The sequence below is a fragment of the Myotis nattereri genome (genome assembly GCF_964212035.1).
Source record: "Myotis nattereri genome assembly, chromosome: 3".
NCBI classification, from domain to species: Eukaryota; Metazoa; Chordata; class Mammalia; order Chiroptera; family Vespertilionidae; genus Myotis; species Myotis nattereri.
This window is the reverse complement of record NC_138077.1, coordinates 58712129-58735320: the sequence shown is the minus strand read 5'-3', so window position 1 is coordinate 58735320 and position 23192 is coordinate 58712129. Positions and strand designations below refer to the sequence as shown.

Sequence of the window (23192 nt, the reverse complement as noted above, 5' to 3'; positions counted from 1 at the left end):
GGTGAGCCTGGCTAGAGGTTCATCAATCTTGTTAACCCTTTCAAAGAACCAGCTCTTGGTTTCATTGATCTTTTGTATTGTTTTTTTTTTCTTTTTTTTTTTTCTCTAAGTTGTTTATTTCTGCTCTGATCTTTATTATTTCCTTCCTTCTGGATACTGGGCTTTTCTTGTTGCTCTGTTTCTAACTCTCTGAGTTGTACGGTTAGATCATTTATTGCCAGTTTTTCTTGTTTTTTGATGTAGGCCTGTAGAGCTATGATCTTCCCTCTCAGGACTGCTTTCATTGTGTCCCATAGATTTTGGATTGTTGTGTTTTCATTGTCATTTGTTTCCAGGATGCTTTTTATTTCTTCTTTGATCTCTCTGGTAACCCATTCATTGCTTAATAGCATGCTATTTAGCCTCCAAGTGTTTGATTTTTTTTCAATGTTTTTATTGTAGTTGATTTCTAATTTTAGGCCATTGTGATCTGAGAAGATGCTTGTTACGATTTGTATTCTCTTGAATCTGAAGAGACTTTGTCTGTGTCCTAATATATGGTCTATCTTTGAAAATGTCCCATGTGCACTTGAGAAGAATGTATATTCTGTAGCTTTGGGGTGAAATATTCTGAAGATGTCAATTAAGTCCATCTGATCTAGTGAGTCATTTAGGATTGCTTTTTCTCTGCTGATTTTTTGTTTAGAGGATTTATTCAGTGGTGTCAGAGGGGTATTAAAGTCCCCTACTATGACTGTATTGCTATTGATCTCTCCCTTGATATCTTCCAGAAGTTGTTTTATATATTTGGGTGCTTCTGTATTGGGTGCAAATATGTTTACCAGAGTTATATATTCTTGTTGAATTGCTCCATTTACTATTATGTAGTGGCCTTCCTTATCTCTTGTTATGGCCTTTACTTTGAGGTCTATTTTGTCAGATATAAGTATTGCAACCCCAGCTTTTTTCTCCTTTCCATTTGCCTGAAAAATTTTTTTTCCATCCCTTCACTCTCAGTCTGTGTGAATCTTTTGTTCTGAGGTGGGTCTCTTGCAGACAGCAAATATATGGGTCATGTTTTCTTATCCATTCAGCTACCCTGTGTCTTTTGATTGGAGCATTTAATCCATTTACATTTAATGTTATTATTGAAAAGTACTTGTTTGTGGTCATTTTTATTCTTAATGTTTGTGTTTCTTCCTGTCTTTCTGTTTCTTCTTTTTACAGCAGTCCCTTTAGCATTTCTTGCATTGCTGGTTTGGTGGTAATAAACTCTCTTAGCCCTTTTTTGTCTGTGAAGCTCCTGATTCCACCTTCAATTTTGAATGATAGCCTTGCTGGGTATAGTATTCTTGGATTCATTCCCTTGCTTTGCATCACTTTGTATATTTTATTCCATTCCCTTCTTGCCTGGTGTGTTTCTGTTGAGAAGTCAGCTGATATTCTAATAGGAGATCCCTTGTAGGTAACTTTCTGTCGCTCTCTCGCAGCCTTTAAGATTCTTACTTTGTTGTTGGTGTTTGCCAATTTAATTATGATGTGTCTTGGTGTTGGTCTTTTGGGGTTCATCTTGTTTGGCACTCTATGTGCTTCTTGGACTTGTGTAGTTTTTTTCTTGCCAGTATCAGGGAAGTTTTCTATTCCTTGCTTCTCCTCCTCTCCTTCTGGTATCCCTATTAAGCGAATGTTGTTTCATTTTGCATTGTCCCAAAGCTCCCTTAGGCTCTCCTCTTGCTTTTTAAGTTTTTTTTTCCAGTTGCTCCTGTGTTTGTGTTTTTTTTCCTACCTTGTCTTCTAATTTGCTGATGCGGTCCTCAGCCTCTTCTAGTCTGCTGTTTAAGCCTTCCATTGTGTTCTTTATTGCAGCTGTGTTGTTCTTCATTTCCTCTTGGTTTCTTTTCATGTTGGTGACATTCTCATTCAGCTCCTTATAATTCTCATTGAGTTGTGTGCATTTGTCATCCAGCCGTTTGAGCATCCTTATAACTATTACTCTGAATTCTTTCTCTGATAAGTTAGTAGCCTCAATCTCATTTAACTCCCTTTCTGGTGACTCCTCTTTTTCTTTCCTTTGTGGGTTGCTTTTTTGTCTTTCCATGTTTTGCTGTAATGTTTTAATTGTAGTTTCAATTGCTTTGCTACCCAGTTTCTTTAGGATGTGGTGCTACTGGTGTGACCTCTCAGGTCTCCTGGGTTTGGTAGTCTAGTGTAGCTCCCTACTTGGGCTATTTGAGTTCTCTTGATGTAGGCCTGTGAGCTGGAAATGCGCAACTGAGGTGTCTAGAAGTCAGCAGCTGTGGAGGGGGTGTTCCAATTTTTGCTGTCTTATGCCCTTGATTGAAATCACGCATACCCCGCAGGGGCTCACAATGGCACCCAGGAACCGTCTATTGGGGTGGTGGGGCTCAGAAAGCCTGCGTTCTGGCAAAGCGTGACTGTGGTGTCGAGTTCTGTCATTGTGGGGTGGGTAGACTCAGCTTTTGCTGCTGCCTCCGTGGTTGGATACACGCAATTCCAGCAGCAGCTCACAGAGGCACCTGTGGTGCGTTTGCCAGCAGGGTACTAACACACTCTGAAGGGCCCTGGCACTGAAGCCACTGGATTGCAGTGTCTGTGGGCAGGTATCCCAGAAGAGGGAATTCAGCGTTTCTACAGCCCAGCAGTGCACCCATTTGTTTAAGTGCATGACCAGCAGGGCTCGCAGCGGGGCCCCAGGGCTGCCTGTGGAGTGGTGGTCTTGGAAGACCTGCACAATGGAAAAGCATGCACCTGTAGTGTCCAGAGTTCTGCAGCTGTGGGGTGGGGAAACTCAGATTTTGCTGGTGCACTTATGGTGGACAGGCTCACATTCCCCGTAGCGGCACACAGGAGCACCTGCAGTGAGTTTGCTAGCACAGGCGCACTGAAGCACTCTGAAGGACCCTGGCACGCTTTGGGCAGGTATCCAGGAAGGGTGAATTTCGAATTTCCACTGCCCAGGGGAGTGCATCCCTATTAGTCCAAGATCGGACCCAGCAGAGGCTCACCACGGCTTCCCCGAAGTGCCCTGTGGATAGATGGGCTGAGGGGAGTGAGCAACTGTGGCGGTGCAGTTCGCAGGTGCAGTTCCTGGGCACTGAGCTCTGAAGCACTCTGTGGGGCCCTGGCGCTTAAGTTGCGCAGCTGGGTGTGTGGGGGCAGTTATTCAGGCAGAGGGAATTCAGAATTTCTACTGGGTGGCAGTGAGCCTGCGTCTGTACAAAATCACACCCAGCTTAGTCTCCCAGTGACTCCTAAGGGAGTCTATGGAGTGGTGTGCCTCGGAGACCTGTGCGCTGGAGGTGCGCGAATGCGCACACAGGCAATGTGGGAGGTCTGCCGCTGGGGAGGGGGAGACTGCACTTACTGCGTGTTGCTCTTTTGGCACAGAGTCCCAGAGTCTGCTGGTGTGGCTGCAGGATTTTTGCCGGAGTGGCTGCTGGGTCACGGGGAGTTTCCAAGGCCTGTCTGGGTGGTGGTGCTGCTGAGTTCCTAGAAGAGGCCGCTCTTCCCTTTAAGATGGTGTGGGCTCCGTGCCCGAGTCCCGCAGTCCCGGGAGTGCCACAGCGGTGGTAGTCTCTCCCTGTCCCAGAGAGCCTGGTCTGTCAGCCTCTGCTGCTCCTGCCGGATTTAACTGTCCCTCACTCACTCACACACCACACATATCCACACACTCTCCATTTATCCCCTCACTCACTCACTTCCTATCCCTCACCTCCATCCTGCCAGCCGCCATCTTCCTCGGGTCAGCAATAATCCCTGTTATCTCTTTATCTTTCTGCAGATTACTTGTATGGATTATTTGATTTTTTTTTTATAGCACCTTTGAATTTGTCTCTGTATATTTTACATAGTAATTGCTCTGGGTGCTACTTATAATTATGTGCTGGTATCAGCATTTACCACTTCAAATGAAGTATTGAAACCTCACTTCCATTTAGGTCCCTTTACATTCCCACCTTTAAATTTCATTGTTTAGAATATTAGATGGTATTATAATTTTTGTTTTAATATTTGAATATGACATAAAATCCATAAGGAAAAGAATTGTCTATTGTATGGACTCATGCTTCTGCTCTTTCTATTGTTTCTTTTTGCTTCCAGGTGCTCAAAGTTTCCTTCTTTTTGAAGAATTTCCTTTAGCCAATCTTTCAAGGGTAGTTTTGCTAGTCACAAAATCTTTTAATTTTCATTCATCCTGTGTTTTTATTTTCCCTTCATTCTGATAGTTTTGCTAGATATAGAACTGTAGGTCACCATTTCTTTTCATTTAGCACTTAAAAATATTTTGTCATCTCTCCTTCATGATTTCACATAAGAAATCCATCAAAATTGGTGTTTTCCTACAAGGAATGTATTGGTTTTCTCTGGCTGCTTTCAGTATGTTTTTCTTGTCTTCAGTTTTCAAAAACTTATGAAATGTCTTGGCATGAATTCTTTGGGTTTATCCTGTTTAGAGTTAATTCCACTTCTTGGCTCTCTAGGTTGATATCAATCATCAAATTTGAGAAGTTTTCAGCCATTATTTCTTTTTTTTTAAAATATATTTTTTATTGATTAAGGTATTACATATGTGTCCTTATCCCCACGTTACCGCTATCCCCCCCTCCCCCCCCCCCCGGCTCATGCCCTCACCCCCCCTCCCCCCCCCCGTTGTCCGTGTCCATTGGTTAGGCCTATATGCTTGTATATAAGTCCTTTGGTTGATCTTTCCCCCTTACCCCCACCATCCCCTACCTTCCCTCCAAGGCCCGACAGTCCAATCAATGCCTCTCCGTCTCTGGATCAGTCCTTGTTCATCAGTTTATGTTGTTCATTATATCCCACCAATGAGTGAGATCATGTGGTATTTATCCTTCTCTGACTGACTTATTTCACTTTGCATAATGCTCTCCAGTTCCATCCATGCTGTGGCAAATGGTAAGAGTTCCTTTTTCTTCTTCCTCTTTTTAAAGAATACCTTTCAGCATTTCATATAATGCTGGTTTGGTGGTGATGAACTCCTTTAGCTTTTTCTTATCTGTGAAGCTCTTTATCTGACCTTCAATTCTGAATGAGAGCTTTGCTGGATAAAGTAATCTTGGTTGTAGGTTCCTGCTATTCATCACTTTGAATATTTCTTGCCACTCCCTTCTGGCCTGCATGGTTTCTGTTGAGAAATCAGCTGACAGTCGTATGGGTACTCCCTTGTAGATAACTGACTGTCTTTCTCTTGCTGCTTTTAAGATTCTCTCTTTGTCTTTTGCTCTTGGAATTTTAATTATGATGTGTCTTGGTGTGGTCCTCTTTGGATTCCTTTTGTTTGGGGTTCTCTGTGCTTCCTGGACTTGGAAGTCTATTTCTTTCACCAGGTAGGGAAAGTTTTCTGTCATTATTTCTTCAAATAGGTTTTCAATATCTTGCCCTCTCTCTTCTTCTGGCACCCCTATAATTCTGATGTTGGTACGCTTGAAGTTGTCCCAGAGGCTCCTTACATTATCTTCATATTTTTGGATTCTTTTTTTCTTTTTGCTTCTTCGGTTGGGTATTTTTTGTTTCTTCGTATTTCAAATCTTTGACTTGATTCTTGGGATCCTCTTGTCTGCTGTTGGATCTCTGTATATTATTCTTTATTTCAGTCAGTGTATGCTTAATTTCTAGTTGGTCTTTTTTCATATCCTCCAGGGTCTCACTAAATTTATTGGCGGTTTCCAGAAAATTCTTGAAAAACCTTATAAACGTGGTTTTGAACTCTATATCCAGTCGTTTGCTTTCCTCCATTTCTGTCATTTGTGACCTGTCTCCGCATTTTTTATGCTTCCCCGTGTTGGTAGAGTGGTTTTGTGTGCTAGGTGTCCTATAGGGCCCAGTGGCTCAGCCTCCCCAGTTACTTGAGGTGGACACTCTTGGTGCACCCCCTTGTGGGCTTTGTGCACAGTCTTATTATAGTTAAGCCTTGATTGTTGTATGTATCACTGGGAGGAATTGACCTCCAGGCCAATTGGCAGTGAGAATCAGCTGTGTCTGCAGTGGGAGAACTTCTGTGCTGAAGACACCCTTCTGGGGCAAGACTTGCTTCAGTGGGGCTTTGGTGCTCACTGAGTCTGCCCCCTGAGTGTGTCCCTTATGGATCTGAGGAGTTGTAATCTGGATGGTTCCACTCTGATCACTGGGTACACTGGCTCTTGGATCACTAAGGAGGTGCTAATTTAGTCTCTGCCTGAGGTTACCCAGCGGGAGCCTCGAAAATATCTGCAGATTCCCCTTCCTTTTTTGGAGTTTGGAGGTGCCCAGATGAGGCCCAGCTGTGAAGCAATGCAAGCTGCTGTGGGGCCTTGGCCCTTCTCTTGGAAGTTCTGGGTCTGTCTGGCCCAGCTGTAATTTGTTAGGTAATTTTCAGGTTGCCAGGGGCCAGGGCATTCATATGCAAAAGCCTCTGCTGCAGCCTGGGTGGGGCAGGGTCTCAAGGAATCAACAGGGTGGAGCAAACAGCTATGGGTGATCCTCAGCCCTGCCCTAAGAGGCCGAGCTCTCAGTGTCCCGGTAATTTAATTGCTGCAAGCACCTCTGAGGGAAAGCCACCCTTGAGTTCCGAGTTCTGCCTGCTGCCAGACAGTCCAGTTTCTCCCTGTATGAGTCCTGGGTCCCCAGAGACTTCCCGGAACTGGAGTTCAGAGCAGTCGGGAGCTTGTGACTCTCTTCCAATTCAAAAAGACAACCGCGTCCTCAGGTACCAGCCCCTTTTCGCATGTGCTCGAGCCTCCGTACCTTTGCACTTTACTTCCGCAGCTCCTGAGTCTCAGTGTGCTTTTCTCTTTCCTTTTAGTTGTAGAATTTCCACTCAGCCAGCCTTCCTGTAGTTCTGGTTGATGTCCATTTTGTCTTTTTGTTGTATTTTTGAAGTTGTTGTAGGAGGCAGCAATTTCGGTGTTTACCTATGCTGCCATCTTGGTTTCTCCAGCCATTATTTATTCAAATGCTCATTCATCCCCACTCTTTCTTCTCTACTTTCTAAGATACCAATGATATAAATGTTGGATATTTTTTGCCCCAGAGGTCCTAAGGCTCTGTTCTTTTCTTTTTCTAGTCTATTTTCTCTCTATTGGTAAAATTGGGTGAAATGTATTGTTCTGTCCTCGAGGTCACTAAGTCTATCCTCCATCATCTCCACATTACTACTGAGCCCATCCAACAAGGTTTTTGTTTTTTTAATCCTCACCTGAGGATATTTTTTCCATTGATTTTTAGAGAGAGTAGAAGGGAGGGAAGAGGCAGAGAGAGAGAGAAAGAGAGAAATATTGACATGAGAAAGACACATCAATTGGTTCCCTTGGTTAGGGATTGAACCTGAACCAATTCCCTTGACTAGGAATTGAACCTGAAAACCTGTGGTCTATGGGCAGATGCTCTAACCACTGAACAAACTGGCCAGGGCAACCCAGTGAGGTTTTATTTCTATTGTATTTTTCAGTTCTATAATTTCTATTTCTTTTTTTATAACTTCTATTTCTTTTGGGAGATTTTCTATTTTTCATTTGTTTTAAGAGAATTTGTAATTGTAGCATTTTATAATGTCAGCCTTCTGATTCTTATCAGATAACTCTAACATTTGATTTATTTTAGTGTTGGCATCAGTTGATTTCATTTAAGTTGTGATTTTCTTGGTATCCTGGACATTTTGTCTATCACATTCAGATACTCTGGGTCCTACTTAAATATTTTACTTTACAGGGAGGTACTTTACTTAGATTTAGCATATGATTATTAGCTTACTCTTGTACATCCCCATGGCGATTTCATTTTCAGAGTCTTTGTGGTGTTATTTGGTCTGTCTGATGTACCCAATTCTGCTGGGGCTTGTGCTGGTCTCTGTTAATGCTGCCTGAGTGTGTGGGAGGAATTTTCTCTGGCTGGATTGCCAGATACTAGTATATCTTGGTGAGGGAGGGGTGTAGAGAAATCCTTCTATTGGTACCCTCCCGCTATACAGGTTTCTCAGCCAGGGAGGAGAGTCTCAGTTCCATGGAGACAAAGTGGCTTCTGGGACCAGGCTGGTAGCTACAGGGCTTCTAATAGACAGGTACATTTTTTCTGGTTCCACCTGTCAGCCCTAGTGTCTCTGAGCAGGGGAGGAAAGTCTCCATTCCTTGGGAACAGAGACTTTCCCAGTTGGGCCAGCTGCTTTCCTTGGTTCACTCTTACTGGTTCCTCCTACCTACCTTAGTATTTCTCCATGGAAAAGAGGATTCTCAGACCCAGCAGGGAAGGAAAATGCATACCCTATTTTTGGCAAGGCTCCCAGCTGCTTCCCCAGAAGTCGTCAGAGGGTCTTCTACTGGATCCAGGGGGATGAATGAGCTGAGATACCTTTTATTGCTAGGTGGCAAGTCAGAAAATGCTAAGTTTGGGTGGCCATCTTCTATTGATTGAGGGACACAAGATGACCTGCCTTTGTGTTGTTCTTCAGGTCCTGAGTTCCCAAACCAGCTTGTCTTCTTTTTAGCACCATTCAGAGTTTTCCTTTGCTGTTTCTTGTGCCACTTTCAGGATTTATAGAGCTGTACTAAGCAAGGAGGAGCAGGGAATAAAATCTATGCCATCTTGCCCTGAACAGAAGTCCCTCATCTACTGAATTTGATGTATTTATTACCTATTAAAATTTCAATTTTTTCTGCTAATTCACACTCAATTACATTATGGAAATAAAAAATACCAAAGACACCTTTGCCCGAAGCTGGCATTTAGCTTATTTTTCCAACATATAATTAACGAGACTGGGGGGAGGGGGATGGTTATGTCCACACAATAGGATGTACATTGAGCTTGGGGCCATACACATAAAGATACTGTTGAGGAACACACACACACACACACACACACACACACACACACACATCTTCTCACAGGCCATATCCTTCCAGTCTTTTTAAGGAGGGTCTCTACATCAAGCACAAATGGATTCATGAAGCTACCAAGGGTCTTGGGGAAAATAGGAGGGAGTGGTAGAGCTTACTATAGAGAAGGTGCAGCCCCTCCTTTGGGGGTTCTGAGTGGCAAAACCTGCCTGGAAGGTTCTGCTTGTGAAGACTGAGTGGTGCCAGGAGAAAGGCGGCTCCAGAATTCCTCAGGTTGCCCTGGCTCTTCTCTGAGCTTTAGTCGGAAAGAAGGCTTAATCCAGTCAAATGCACCAAAGTAGGTATTTATTTGGGGCAGAATCCTCACACCAGTACATTTTTATTTCCTTCTTATTTATATACTCTGTTGTTCCCAAGAAACATTTAAAGCAATTTTAATGGCTACATACCATATACAAAAATATAAGTTAGATATAAGCAAAAACATAAAATGAACAAAAGGAAAACAAGCTGGTACAAAACTGCTTCTTGGAATAAATGGCTCATAAGAGAGCACACTGCTGGGAGTATTTCCTGTGCCATCTCTTCCTGGGCCCTCATGGGCACTTGGGACCAGGCACAGGGGCAGCAAGGTGGGAGGGACCCTCTAGATATGCTATAAAGTGAGAGAAGTGCCCATGGAAATTATCCTATCGTACTCCATAGATTTCCTGCTCTTGAAACATGTTTGACTTTTTTCTTAAAGATTCCTGAGTTCTCACTTGGAGAATGGCCATGGTTCTGAGTAGTGTAACCTAGCTGAGGACTCAGGCAATTAAGTTCTTTAGGAATCAAATCTCACTTGGGCCCATTACAAGTCAGAGACTGTCTCAATATTCAGAGAGTGTGAACCAAGTCTGAAACTAAGTCATTAATTCCTAAAACTCTTGCTTTTAAAATTCTTCTATTTGATTCTCAGAATTTAAGCCAAAAGTTGTAAGATACAGACTCGCAGTGTCCTTCCCGAGTCACCTGGAAGTGCAGGTGATACCGGTGATGTGCAGGAGCCGAGAGTCACCACAGAAGTAGTGCTGCATCCGGTGACTAAATGACGACACTCCTTCCACTATGGGAGCTGTCTTTCTCCTGCGGAACAGAACAGAGAAACCCACTCAGCTGGGTTTTGTTTTCGATGCATAAAATACACAAGGTGGTTTTGATTTAGGTGAAAATCTAGGTGAGTGGCGGCTGCTGGGACAGCAGATCTGAATCCAAAAAATATTTAACTCTTCATGAAGCCAGACTTTCTTCCTGGGTTAGGTTTTTCTTCTTTCCTAACTCTCTGGAGCCTCCCCAAACATCTTTAATTTCTGAAAATTTCTTGAAGTCTCATTCACTCTACGTTTTCTATTTTTAACATCTTCAAGCCTCCCTCAGACAGAAGAAAAAAGGTACCTTGTTCCATTCACCAGTCTCTCCCCCATTCGTTCATGAAGACATGGCCCACTCTCCCTTTCTTATATACATACTCCTGAACTATTCTCAACCCTTGTCTAAAAAGTTTGGCTTCGTATTTTAGTACTTCTCTGAAGTTACTTTTCAAAGATCAACTAATTACCTCTTCCTGACCAAACTCAGTGGCTTTTCTTCAGACACAACTTCTCTTGGTCTTTTGTCTTTTTCAACTTGCTCTCTAAGGTCAAGGACTATGGCTTACCTTCCTCATATTTCTCTAACTTTGTATGGTAGGGGATTGTTTTATTTAGGTTTTGAGTATCTACAGCTGTAGTACATGAATGTTACCTTTCTAATCTTATTTGAAATGGCAAGATACGGTATCTGTCCTAAAACGTATTGTTTAAAATGCACTGTTTATGTATGTTGCTACTCTTAGGAATTTTGTGTTTCCAGTTTGTCAGAAAAGTGAGTTTTAGGCACGTGGTTTCTAATTAAAAAGCTATGGGATGAATGCTGACACAAAGGAAAGCAACAAAGTGGCACAAAGGGAACTTTTCCAGGGTTTGCTATAGAAAAATCTAGACATTATCAAGGAATAGACATTCCTTGTAAGGAGAAGATGAAATATCCTGCTCTAAAAAAAGTGGTGTTTTTTTCTTTCTTTCATTAAGTCAAAGAGTCAAAAAAACAATCCTGGATTCTCTATAGAAAGTTTGAGTTTAGCTTAGAGAGGAAAGGATGCATTAGTTTTCTCTTAGAACAGGTTTTAGAATGAGTACGTACAGGCCAAGTTCAGAACAAACCGGAAGTGGCTTTCTGATAGGGTGGATAGAAAAGAATGATAATCAGTTTGAAGGAGACCAGAGCCTAGGGGCCACTCAGTCTGAAACCAGTGGGTTTTAAAGCTCTGTGTGACTGCTGCTTCTCATATTTCTGAGGTTGCAGCCTTTGGTGGAGTAAAAAGATCAGCAGACCTAAAATGAGATCTCAGTTAGTGCCCTAGTTCTGGCGTCAAGTGGGAGATTCCTCAACAGAACTTCCCTTTTCTCTTGGACACTGTGCAGAGAGTAGTTCTTACCTGTTTTGCATTCCCATGTGATCATTTACATGAAAACCCTTGTTTGTTGGTATCTACTTGTTACACATTATTCTTGAGAGAGAGGATTCCATGTGCACCAAAAGATTTTTTAAAATTTATATTGCGCCAAATATTAATGAAGTAGTTTTAATAAGTATTTTGTAAAAAAGTTATGGAGAAGGATAACTGTTGAAAGCTTGGTTTAAAAAAACAGTAATAAATCTTATCAACTCAAGGAGTAAACAAACCTCCACGTTATACATAATCAAAGATCACCATCTAGTGGCCCAATTGTATTATAACTTCTGCAGTTAACTGCAAGCTCCAAAGACTTCAGAGGCCAGGGAGGTGTGTGGAAAGCATCCAGCCCCACCGAGCAGAGGAGAAAAGAAAAAGACTTTGGTCCCACTAAAGGCATTCAAAATTCAAGTTACATACAAAACACGGTGCCCTTTAGACCAACCAATCTTCCAAATCAAGTTTCGGTCCTGGGCCTCTGATCACTCAGACTGTGAGTGGACAGTGGGAGGTGATTAAAGTAAAGTGATAGCTCTCTGGGAGATAAACTCAGAGACATCTAAAACAATGAAGGCTTTTAAAATGACCTTCAGCGAAATCTCTGCCTCTCACCAGTAAGTTCATAATAAAAAATATGGGTTGCTTGGGGGTACATCTGGATTATTGGTGTGTACATCTGGATGATAAAGGAAGCTTTCAGAAAATGAAGAAACATGACTGAAAGGGCACAGGTCTGAGAGTCAGAGACTGTTCTAATTCTGGCTTCACTCCCTACTGATGGTGTGACTTTGGACATGTTCCTTAATCTCACTGAGCCTCACAGAGCTTTTTAAGAATTATCTATAATAATAAAAGTGTAATATGCTAATTAGATTGGAAGTCCTTCTGGACGAAGCCGGGGCTGTGAGGGAAGCCTGGGTCCTGGGTGCCAGAGGGAAGCCGGTGCTGGCAGCCAGGGGAAGCAAGGCCTACTCTTGCTTGAATTTCATGCATTGGGCCTCTAGCCCTATATAATAAAGAGATAATATGTTAATTAGACTGGACAGTGAAACAACCTCTGGAATGACTTTCCAGAACGACCCTCCAGAATGACCAGTAGGCGGGGGCAGCGGGGTCACAGGGCTGCGAGGCAGCTGGGGCTGTGCAGGCCGAGCCCCTAGCACGAATTTCGTGCATCGGGCCTCTAGTATGAAATAAGCATTGAAAAGGGCTTACCCTAGTATCTGGAACATAATTGGTATTTCTTTTACCTTTCTCTAACTTACAAGAAACCTCATAATTTCACTTAAAGAGAAGAAAATAAAGACAAGAAGATACTTAAAAGAAAATGGGGTTTGGATTTGGGGCCCAAAACTGGCTTTGAAATTGCATTTCTTTGCTGTAATGAAGTTGAGAGACAGTTTAGTCACTATCTAATCGAAGTAACAGCAGTTGTCCCTAACACACTGTGTTTTCTTTCAGGATGTAATTTTCTTACTAGTAGCATGGAAGGAAGAGTTGTATCCAATGTAAAATGAAGACAGTAGTACCAATCTCACAGGGGGTTATAAGGATGAAAAGAGATGTAGCATAGATGTCCAGAGCTCCGCATCACTTAGGATACTACTAATTTTCATTATTACTGGTCGTTGCCTCTCTCATGGGACATCTGTGAGAGTATGACATAATTGTCACTGATTATTTCAGCAATGCCTGCAGGCCTTTGCTACCTTCCTCACTCTCTGACCAAAGTCCTCCCCTAGAAAGACCAGCACTGTGGCTCTCACAAGGTGCCTGCTCCTTTGCACACTCCATGCATGTGACTGGATTTTAAACCAATTACAGCAGAACCTGCATGTCCAAGTGAGAGCTGAATCCTTCAGTGTGTGAGAGAGACTAAAACTCTTGTTCCTGTAATAGCCCTCTACTCCGGCAACTTCTCTCGGAGCTTACTCCATATCACTTTATCTCAACAGAACTGAAACAGCAAGAGATTCTGGTCAAAAGAGAAATATATTTTTGTGGGTAGCTTCTAAGTCAGTTCTGAAGGGAGTTCAGGAATATTTTTTGAGCAGTGACAGCTTAACTTTGCAAAGTGACAACACTAAAAGAATACCACAATTTGGGAATATTAATTATAAAATATGTTTTCAAAGTCACTTTTTTTTTTTTTTTTAAAAAGGTCTTATTCAGAGGCCCCAAAAGGCCTACATCAATCCCTTTGTATCCCTTTTCGGCTGGAAAGCTCCCTCATACCTCGTGGCAACCCTGCCTGTTCACTGAATCCTAAAGTGTGTATATGTATATCAGTCCAAAGGTCCTTTCCCAGGAAGGTGGCAGGGGAGGGCTCAGAGGCCTCTCCTTGACTACAACACTGTCTTGCACACTGACGTGAGGCACCCAGAGTGGCACATACATCCTCTGTCGGGCCAGGTGTTCTAATTTGGGGTATGGAAATACAGTTGCTAAGTAAAGCAAAGCAGCTGTGACAGGAAGTAACAGCCTTAGCCATCAAGACCAGTGTTCAAGTCCTAGCCCCACTACTCACTTGGAGCTTAATGATTCTGAGCCTCACTTCCTCACCTGTGACTTGGGGGGACCTGAGGATGAGAAAGCCCTCTGTAAGCATCCAGCACCTCCCCCACCCTCGGGACTCACCAGGTCCCTTCTAGCTTATAAGAGGTGTCTCACCGAGCCCACAGGGCTCGCCGTGCAAAACAGGGAAGAGGCACCCTCAGCGGTGGCCTGTGTCAGGTGTGGCCAAGCCTGGCTGAAGGGTCCTTTCTGCCCATGCCCTACCCTCGGCAGGATGCCCCAGGCTCACCGAGCGCCTCTCCACATTCCCTTTTTTCCTGCCATTCTTGCCTGGGATGACATCCAGTGAGCGGTAGCTGGGCGGCTTCTCCTCAGGCCAGTTTGGGGAGTGGGAGCGGCGGCGGCGGTGGGCCCCCCAGTCCCGGGGTTGCCTCTCCTTCTCCTCCTCCGAGCTCCAAGAACTGAGGCCTGAGGGCAGGGGAGGGGAGTAGCTGCGGGGCCTGCGCCTCTGGTGCCTGTGCGCGCTCTCCCGGGGGCTGGGCCTGCGGGGTCTGTCTGGGTAGCGGCCCCTGAGAGGCAGGTGCGTGAACCGCCAGCGGTCCTCACTGGACGAAGGGACATCGCTGAGGCTATCCCTGTCTGACCAGGGCCTGGATGATGTGTTCGGCCTGGAGCTGCGGTGCCTTCCACTCCGAAGCTGGTCCAGCTCCCTTCCTTCCAACGCCCAGTGCCTAGGCTGCCGGTCCTGCAGCTCCTGGTGGAAACCAGAGTGGTGGTGCTGCCTCTTCTCCTCCCTCAGATCCCAGGCTCCAGGGGGAATTGGAGCGAGCCAATGCTGGTGGGAGGAGTTGCTGGTCATCAGAGAAGATGGCAGGTCTCTCAGTGGGGGCAGGCGGATGATTCTGCGTTCCACGACCTCAGAGCCCAGGGAGGACAGCATACTGCAGGGTTGGCCAGATATGGCTTTGAGGTTAGGGGGTAGGGGCTGGGCTGGGTTGAAGTTCCGCAGCTCTTTCTCCAAATACTCTAGGACACCGTTAGTGATGGGAGGGTGATTGGTGGGCTGGGTCATTGGCATTTGTGGGAGGCTGGATCGCAGGGACAAATCTGTATGGAAATAAGGATAAGAACATGCAGAAAAGCTGGCTCACAGAATGCTCCTCAGAATCAGGGCACCAACATGCCACATTATTTAGTTTGCATGCATCCCCTCCCATCCTCAGTCATAAAGATACCCACCATATTGGTCAGGAAAGCCCTGAGGTAGCCCATGCTCCTACTCTTGCCCTCTTCCCTCTCCCACCCTACGTCTCTGGCACAGTTTACCTCGCTGAAGCAGCTGGTTCATTGGATAAGATGAAAACTGAGAGCTCCTGTCCGCCCCCCAGTAGAGGGGTTTTTCCATCATCTGAGGGCCTAGGGCCTGAGCCTGCTTCATGTAGCGGTGGCGGGCCAGGGCTGCAGGGGAAAAAGGAGAAATGCAGACCCTCAGCCAGGGAAAGGCCCACACCTCCCACTTCACTTCTCTCCATCTAGCGGCCTTACCAAGAGGCCAGTTTCTCTCCTCAAAGTTCACTACGACTTATCCTGCATGGGAGTAAGAGGTTAAGGAAGTAGTGAATCAATTGCTCCTCCAGGAAGGAACTGGGAATAAATTCCGTAGGCAAGAGTAGGAATCCCACACCCCGGGATTATACCCTTAAAATTGACTTCCTAGTCTCAGAAACATTTCATCACCCCGCCATTCCCAAGGTCAACTATAATGCGCAGGGATATACATGGGTAATTAGCAGGCAGTGAAATCTCAGGCCACAAGCCAACAAGGCCGTCAGCCACAGGCCAAATATAGAAGGTACACATGCAAACAGTTTAGAGGAGGCTATGAGTCAGGCGCGGCCAGGGAAGCTCAGGGCTGCCTGCTCAGAGTGGAAAAAGAGAAGGACGTAGATGCTGAGGTCAATGGGCAGAATTACTGGTAAAGTGGGTAAGAGATCAACTGAAGGACTTATATGCATGCGTATAAGCATAACCAATGGACATAAGACACTGGGGGGTAGGGAAGGCCAGGGGATTGTCAAGGGTGGGGGGAAAAAGGAGACATATGTAAAACCCTTTGTAATACTTTAAGCAATAAAACTAAAAAAAAAAAAGAATGTTTCTAGCTAGTACGCCAGCCCTGGTTGGAGAAAACCAGTGGGAGGAAGGCAAGAGAATGCAAAAAGCTGGAGTGGATCCAGTAGACCTTCTGTATTCTTCTCCTCACTTTGCTAAGTGTTGAGGCTTTCCCCAAGCAGGAAGAATCTCTCAGAGGTGGGGTGGAGGCAGAGAAGGGAGAAGAGAAATACCATTTCCTTTCAGGGCAAAGAAAAGAACATAAAAAAGCAGCACAAGGGATCCATGGAAATGTCACTCCAGTCCCCAAGGTGCAGCTAACCCACAATGAGTGCATGTTAAAAACAAAAGCATGTAGTTGGTTTTGCTCATGAATTTCTATTTTGAGGTAATTTTGACGAGTGCCACATCTCCCAAAGTCCCTGTCCATCCATGCATGTAGAAGATGTACTTGTGTGTTTGAGTGCAGGAATTGCCTGCCCCAGGCTCCCAGCAGCACTCTCACCTCCTCTCAGTTCCCCAAACCCTGTGTCACCTCACCCCCTCACCCCAAGCAGCAGGCTCTGCCTGAGGCTTCCTCCTGCCACAGGAGGAGGGAAGAGAAGGCAGGCCTTCTGGACCCAGCTGCACAGGGTGGGTGATTTGTTGAGGCCAGCAGTTAAGGGGCCACCTGGACAGCTACCCAGTGGCTCCAGTGTGAAATAAACTTCCAGCACAACAGGATGTGGTTGCAGCAGAGCCCCCCAAAATGTCTGGAGCTCCAGCCCTAATGGTGAGTCACAGCCCAGCCTGGAGGAAATCAGATGCAAACTAATAGCAGCTCACCCAGTTGCCACACTTTCAAGCCAACAGACAGCACTCCGGACCCTCCAAAGACAAGTCCATTAGCCCAGCACTTTCCTCTCCTTTTTGCTAACAGATGCCTCTCCCAGCTCCCTACATGAGCCACCATCAGCACACACAATGCCCTGCCACTTTACATAAGCTAACTAGTCCTCAGAGAATTTTTTTTTTCTCAGAGAAATCTTCAATGTGGGATCAGATGAGGAAGTTGGGGTCCCAGAGGTTACCTCCCTAGCTCACAGTCCAACAGCGGGTGACTGGCAGAGACAGAGTGTGACCCTGTGTCTGACACCCAAGCCTGTAGTCTTTCTGCCAAACCACCGAGTCCCTCCTAGACACTTTTATTTCTGTGAAACAAACAAAAAAACCCTTCCCCAGTGGTAACTCCCCACTTTATTTTTCTCCAACTCAGCTCCACAACTTTCAAAACCCACTCCAGACTAGTCTCTGCCTCCAAGGCCCAAGGACATCTAATTCCATTGGGAACAACCCTATATACCACCTACCCCTCTAACTGACTCCTGACTTCCTCTAAATAGTACCCCTCCCCCTTTTGGCCACTTTCTTCCCCCACGACCCCAATTCCATAGGAGACAAAGGGAGAGTTAGGCTTACTCCTTGCTCTCCAAAGGACTTTTTAAGTTCATGGAACCCCCTGCATAGATAACTCCCTAGAGATCATTCCAGATCCTCCATGAACTTTCCCATCAAATGTTTACATTCTCCAGAGATTCATCTACCTGCTCCCTTCTTAACTGCTACCGCCTTTTCCTCAGGGTTCCTCCCTTCCCTGATGCACTGGAACTAATGAGATGCAAATGGGAAACACAGCCTCTGAGCTTCTCCCTTGCCATCCTGTCCCTGGAAACAGCCCCATGGGGATGTCTATACTATGAGGGTTTTCTGCTGCTCACCTAATGAGGAATCAGATAGGCAATTCTATATAATAAAGAGGTAATATGCAAATTGATCATCACGCCATCACACAAGATGGCCTCCACAAGATGGCTGGCAGGGGAGGGCAGTTGTGGGCAATCAGGCCAGCAGGGGAAAGCAGTTAGGGGTGACCAGACCAGCAGGGGAGGGCAGTTGGGGCAACCAGGCCAGCAGGGGAGGGCAGTTGGGGACGATTGGGCAGGCAGGGGAGCAGTTAGGCATCGATCAGGCTGGCAGGCAAGTGAGCGGTTGGGAGCTAGCAGTCCCAGATTGTGAGAGGGATATCCGACTGCTGGTTTAGGCCTGATCCCTGTGGGCCCGGAAGTCGGACATCCCCCGAGGGGTCCCAGACTGGAGAGGGTGCAGGCTGGGCTGAGGGACACCCCCCACCCCCAGTGCACGAATTTCGTGCGCTGGGCCTCTAGTAAAATAAGAAACACGGAGAAAGCGGCAAAGCTTCAAAAGTCTCCTAGAAAGTTATCTCTGAAACTCAATGGAGGAAAGTCTGCCCTGGTCACTTTTAATGAACTGGTTAAAAATACAGACTCCTGAATCACCACAAACCCTCCCTCAGTCTAATGCAAGACAAGAAAATCTGTGTTTTCAACGAGCTCCTTTATTCTAATGCTGGGAGTCAAATCAGAGTTGACTACTGAGGATCCTCAACAATCTTTCAAGAAATATCATTCTCGGAGATACATTTCCTTAAATATGGGCTTTGAGGGTCAGATGGACTTCAACTGGAATCCCAGCACATACCAGCTGTGTGATTCTGAGTGAGGTTTTAGAGGGTCTGAGCCGAGCCTCCTCATCTGTGAGATGGGAATAGTATCTATTTCACAAGATTATTGAGGTTAAATGAGAATTCACATGAAGTGCCTAATGTATGATTGTTGATAGATAATGGCTGACATTGTTTTAATAAATTGTTATAAGTTGCTTCTTTTGCCTTAGATCTCATCAGAGACAAATGTACATACTGGGAAACTACACCACCAAAGGCACGTTCACCTTCCTTTCTGAGGAAAACCTGGGGTACCATCTTTAAGATGTCCCCTTCCTGATAGAAATGACCCTCAATGACCCTCAACACTTCCCCCTCCTCCAGAGGCCAACGCTTCTTGTCCTCTGCAGCCAGCATCGTCAGGGGGCATCACTGACTTGCTTGTAACTGCACTCAGTTACCAGTCTGCTGCTCACCTAATGAGGATCTCCAACTGCACTTGCTTGTAACTGCTTACCGTTCCTTACCAATCCCCTCCACTCTTCCAGAACTTGTTCTTTTCCCTCTTTTGACGCATGATCACAGAGTCCTTTCACTTTTTCCCATACTACCAGTCCCCTATGACTTGACTGGCCAGTCATTTCGGTAACATCCTCAGGAACTTTCTAGAATCCCACACTCTTTGAACTCTTACCATCTCAGCTTTAGGGAATCACCAGCACATGCATCCTAGCTCCACACTGCCAGAGCTGACTGCATTGTGAGGCAACTGACCTCAAAGAGCCTTCCTCTCAACCTAACTTTCCCTGTCTGATATATAGACCTGGCTTCCCTCCTATAGAGCAGCAGTTTAAACATACCCCAGGTCTCATGCCTTCCCCTCCTCATGAACTTTTAGCAGATGGCATCATCTTTGTTGAGGAAGAGGAACCACCCTGGGCAAGGAATCAAGAGACCTAGTTCTAGTCCAGGCTCTGCCACTAACAAACTGTGTGTACTTGTGAAAAAGTCTCACCAGGCCTCACATCCCTCACCCATGAGGAGGTGCACGGCATGGAGCAGAGATTCCCACTGTGGCCTACTGCTGGTGTGCCCAGAGGTTCGGTGGGGAGGAGGGCTAGTAAACCATCTAGAGATGAAACTTGTTTCTCCAGTTCTCCCAGAAAAAATAAAGTTCACTTTCAATAGCTTTCACCTTTAAGTTCTACTGTGGGTTCTTTACTGGTATGGAATGAATGATCAAGTTACTGAAATGTGGTGTCATTTTAATTTTTCCCCTCTCTGGTTCTCTAGTAACTCTCACTAGAAAGTAGGAGCAGGTTGGGGAGACTGGCTGTGGTCAGAGAAGTTCAAGAACCACTGATATCATTCTTGAAGCTCTCTGCCATGTCTAGAATTTTTACTTGCTACGTATGAGTTCTCCCAGCTTCCTCCCTTATACTTTAATCATTGTCCATATCATAATGACTTCCTCTCTCTCTTCAGAGGTCAGGCTGTCTTTCCTAAAGGCAGTCATTTCATTGTAAGCCTGGTGTCACTCCCATTGGCTCCATCACTCCTCACTGATCATTTTACTTTACTTATTTTCCATAGGCCTTGGTTCTTTGCCTACAAATATGCTTAGGGTTACCTATTCTAAAAACAAGCAAAAAATAGTCATACACACACATACACACACCCTTCTCTATCCAAAAGCTTTAACAACTTCTGACCCCTCCATATAATCTCCTCTCATCACCAAACTTCGCAGGACAGTCTGCCCTAGTGACTCACTTCGGAACTTACCTCATCTGGTCAAGTTTAGGGACCTTTACTTGTGGCCTGCATTTCTTGACTTTACCAGTTCTTCTAAATGAACTCTAACCACTTAGGAGGAACTCTTCTCCCCAGAACCTGTTTATTAGCTGACAGTGGACACATTTATCATTTATGCTGGGTTTCTCCCCAGTCCTGCCTATTTTGAGTGTCCCACTGACCTAGGGATGCTAAGAAGACACCTTGAGAGGGTTTTTCTCATCTTTTCCTGCATATTAATATGTCAGTGACAGTGACTTCTCCATGGTGTTTCTCCATGGTGGGAAATTCAGGCTCTCGTGAGTCAGATGAACATGGATACAGCACCGTACTACCACTGCTACTCACTATCTGTGTGACTTCTCTGACCTTCAGTCCCCTCATCTGTCAAAAGTGATGATACTGGCCTTCTAGGGTTGTGAAGATTCAATGGGGAAATATGTACAAAGGGCCTACACAGAGCAAACAGCCAATAAAGGTTAGTTCTCTTTTCCTGTAAGACATCAACCTCGGAACACAGGCCTGAAGTCAGACTCAGAGCATTGACCTCAACATTGTAGACTAAGTTTTGTTTCCATCTTAAGAAGCAATTCCTTAAAAAAAAATTCCCTTTCAAGTGGACCAAAAGGATAAGAGTGGTTATCTCTGGGTGCTCAGTCTTTACATATTCCAAAATTTCTGGAATTTCCTCAGAAATGTAATACTTTACTGATATCACCAGGAATAGGATATATTATTTTAGAACACAAATACCACTTTCATTTAAAGAAGTTGATTCCATTCTAGCTAGTTACTAAGAAAAGATCATTGTAGAATAATTTATTTTTCTTTTATCTTCACCATGCATTCCGTAGCTAAATTGTTTAGGGCCTGTCATAATTCTGTTTTAAAAAGTCAAATGTCTGCCCAAAGAAAGCAAGATCTTCTGCTCCCTCTTCCCTTCCTTTAACACAGAAATTCTAAAAGTGTGGCTCTAGCCCAGGAGCATCACATCACCTGGGAACTTTTGAGAAATGCAAATTCTCAGGCACACTCCAAACCAATTAAATAAAAAAAACTGGTGGTGAGGGCTAGCAATTAAGCTTTAACAAGCCCTTGAGGTGATACTCAAGTTTGAGAACCACTGCTCTAACACCTCTTTCCTCAGATCTACTCTTTTCAAGTCATCTCTAAGGAGTGGCCTCCTCTCTCACTGCTACATTTAAACAATTCTCTCCAGAGACCTCATGTTAAGCAAGGTCAGTGCTAAGAGCAAATAGTGGAGCACAGGTATACCAGAGCCACGGAGGAAATGCTATCAGTAGGCAGAGTCATTTGAAGAAGGCCATAGGTAGGCTAGAATGAGGACAGGAAAAAAGTCCTCTCACTTGACTCTGTCGCTTGCCCAAGAATCATTTTCTGGGCTGAGGCCAAAGACCCCTGAGCCTGTGATGGGAGAAAGTTGTGGAGGAGAACCTGGAAGAGCCTATGGTATTGAAGTTGATCTGTTTGGGGCTCCAGGCTCCAGCAGTAAGCCATCCCACTGCTTGTCCATCCCCTCTCACCTTCCTCAGGGCAGCAGCAGCGGGTGGGACAGCAGGGGCAGCGGATGTAGCAGCAGCAATATTGAGGACAGCACTGGCACCAGCACACTCCAATCAGCAGGAGCAGGAGGAGGGCTCCCAGAATGATGAAGATCACCGTCAGCCAGTCTGCAGGGGAGAAGCCAAGCAGGGGTCACACTAAATATACAGGAGCAGTTCTAATAGCCTAGAGGTCTAACAAATACCGCTCTCAACCTACAGATTAAGGTTGAACAATATAATGAAAAAAAAAAAAAAAAAAAAGGTTAGCTTTGGTAAGAGAACTTGAGGTTGGCAATCCAAAAATAACAACCTGGCCTTGCTTGTTTCTGCTTTTTTTTTTTTTCCCTGTATGAAAAAAGTGTCATGGTGGGGCAGATAAATAAAAAGTTCCCACAGTACTTACGCAGGACAATGAGTTTCACCTCCTTATCTGGGTCACCTGATGTGTCCCCTGGAGCCTCAATTGCACAGTAATACACTCCATGGTCCCACCACATCACTTCATTAATCACAAGATCTGCTCCTGCAAGAAAGGAAAAAGAATGTGCACTGATTGAAAGAGAGGGAAATGCTTTCTGACCTATCGTAGATTCAAGGCCCTAGCATTGTCCTTCTACATCTTAAGTGGGCCCCTCATAGTTCAGAGAAAGGCCTCAATTCCTTTTATTGAGGCCCTGCTCTTTCTCCAAACAGTGTAATGGAGGTAGAACTGACCAGTCATTGAGGCCTATGAGGTATTTTGAAAGGGTTTTGTATATATCACTTCATTTAATTCCCACCACAACTCTCCAAGCGGGTGAGGTAGAGATTACCACTTGTCTCCCAGTGTCTATTCTCCCTTTCACTCAGAGTCATAGAATTTTTGGTCATGTATGAGGCCATCCAGAATAAAGTCAGTATTTCTCATTCTCTCTTACAGACGGACATGGACATATGACTCAGGGCGGATAGAATGTAAGCAGAAGTGTTACATCATAACTCAAGAACTTTCTTAAAAACAGTCTGGGGACACTTTTACCCTTTTGTCTTCATTCCTTCTTTTTTTAATCCTTACTTGAAGATATGTGTGTTTTTTTCCAATGATTGGAGAGAGAGAGTGAGTAATGGAGAAGGAGAGAGAGAGAAACATTGATTGGTTGCCTCACATATGCACTTTGACTGGGGATTGAACCCATAACCTGACCAGAAACTGAACTCATGACCCTTTGGTGCATGGGACAACACTCTAAACACTGACCCACACTGGCCACGGTTTTTCTTTATTTCTTCTTCTACTCTGTTATCTGGAAAGCAAATATGATGGTGCCATTTTGGATTATGAGGACGAAGATGATATTCTT

General features: G+C 44.8%; 1 protein-coding gene across 4 annotated transcripts in view; it reads right to left on the bottom strand.

The window, feature by feature from the left end:
- Positions 1-9914: 9914 nt before the first annotated feature.
- ILDR1 (immunoglobulin like domain containing receptor 1) overlaps positions 9915-23192 on the bottom strand; it is a gene marked incomplete at both ends in the record, with an annotated part of 31438 nt that continues 18160 nt past the window's right edge. The window contains 5 exons of one of the 4 annotated variants that reach the window (XM_081087689.1): positions 9915-9956; positions 14168-14985; positions 15205-15336; positions 21832-21978; positions 22256-22375. In XM_081087689.1, the coding sequence (XP_080943815.1) occupies positions 9915-9956; positions 14168-14985; positions 15205-15336; positions 21832-21978; positions 22256-22375 (1259 nt within the window). Of the gene's footprint in view, positions 9957-13394; positions 14986-15204; positions 15337-21831; positions 21979-22255; positions 22376-23192 lie in introns of those variants that run through there. The other 3 variants (XM_081087690.1, XM_081087688.1, XM_081087691.1) reach the window with 3 other exon arrangements.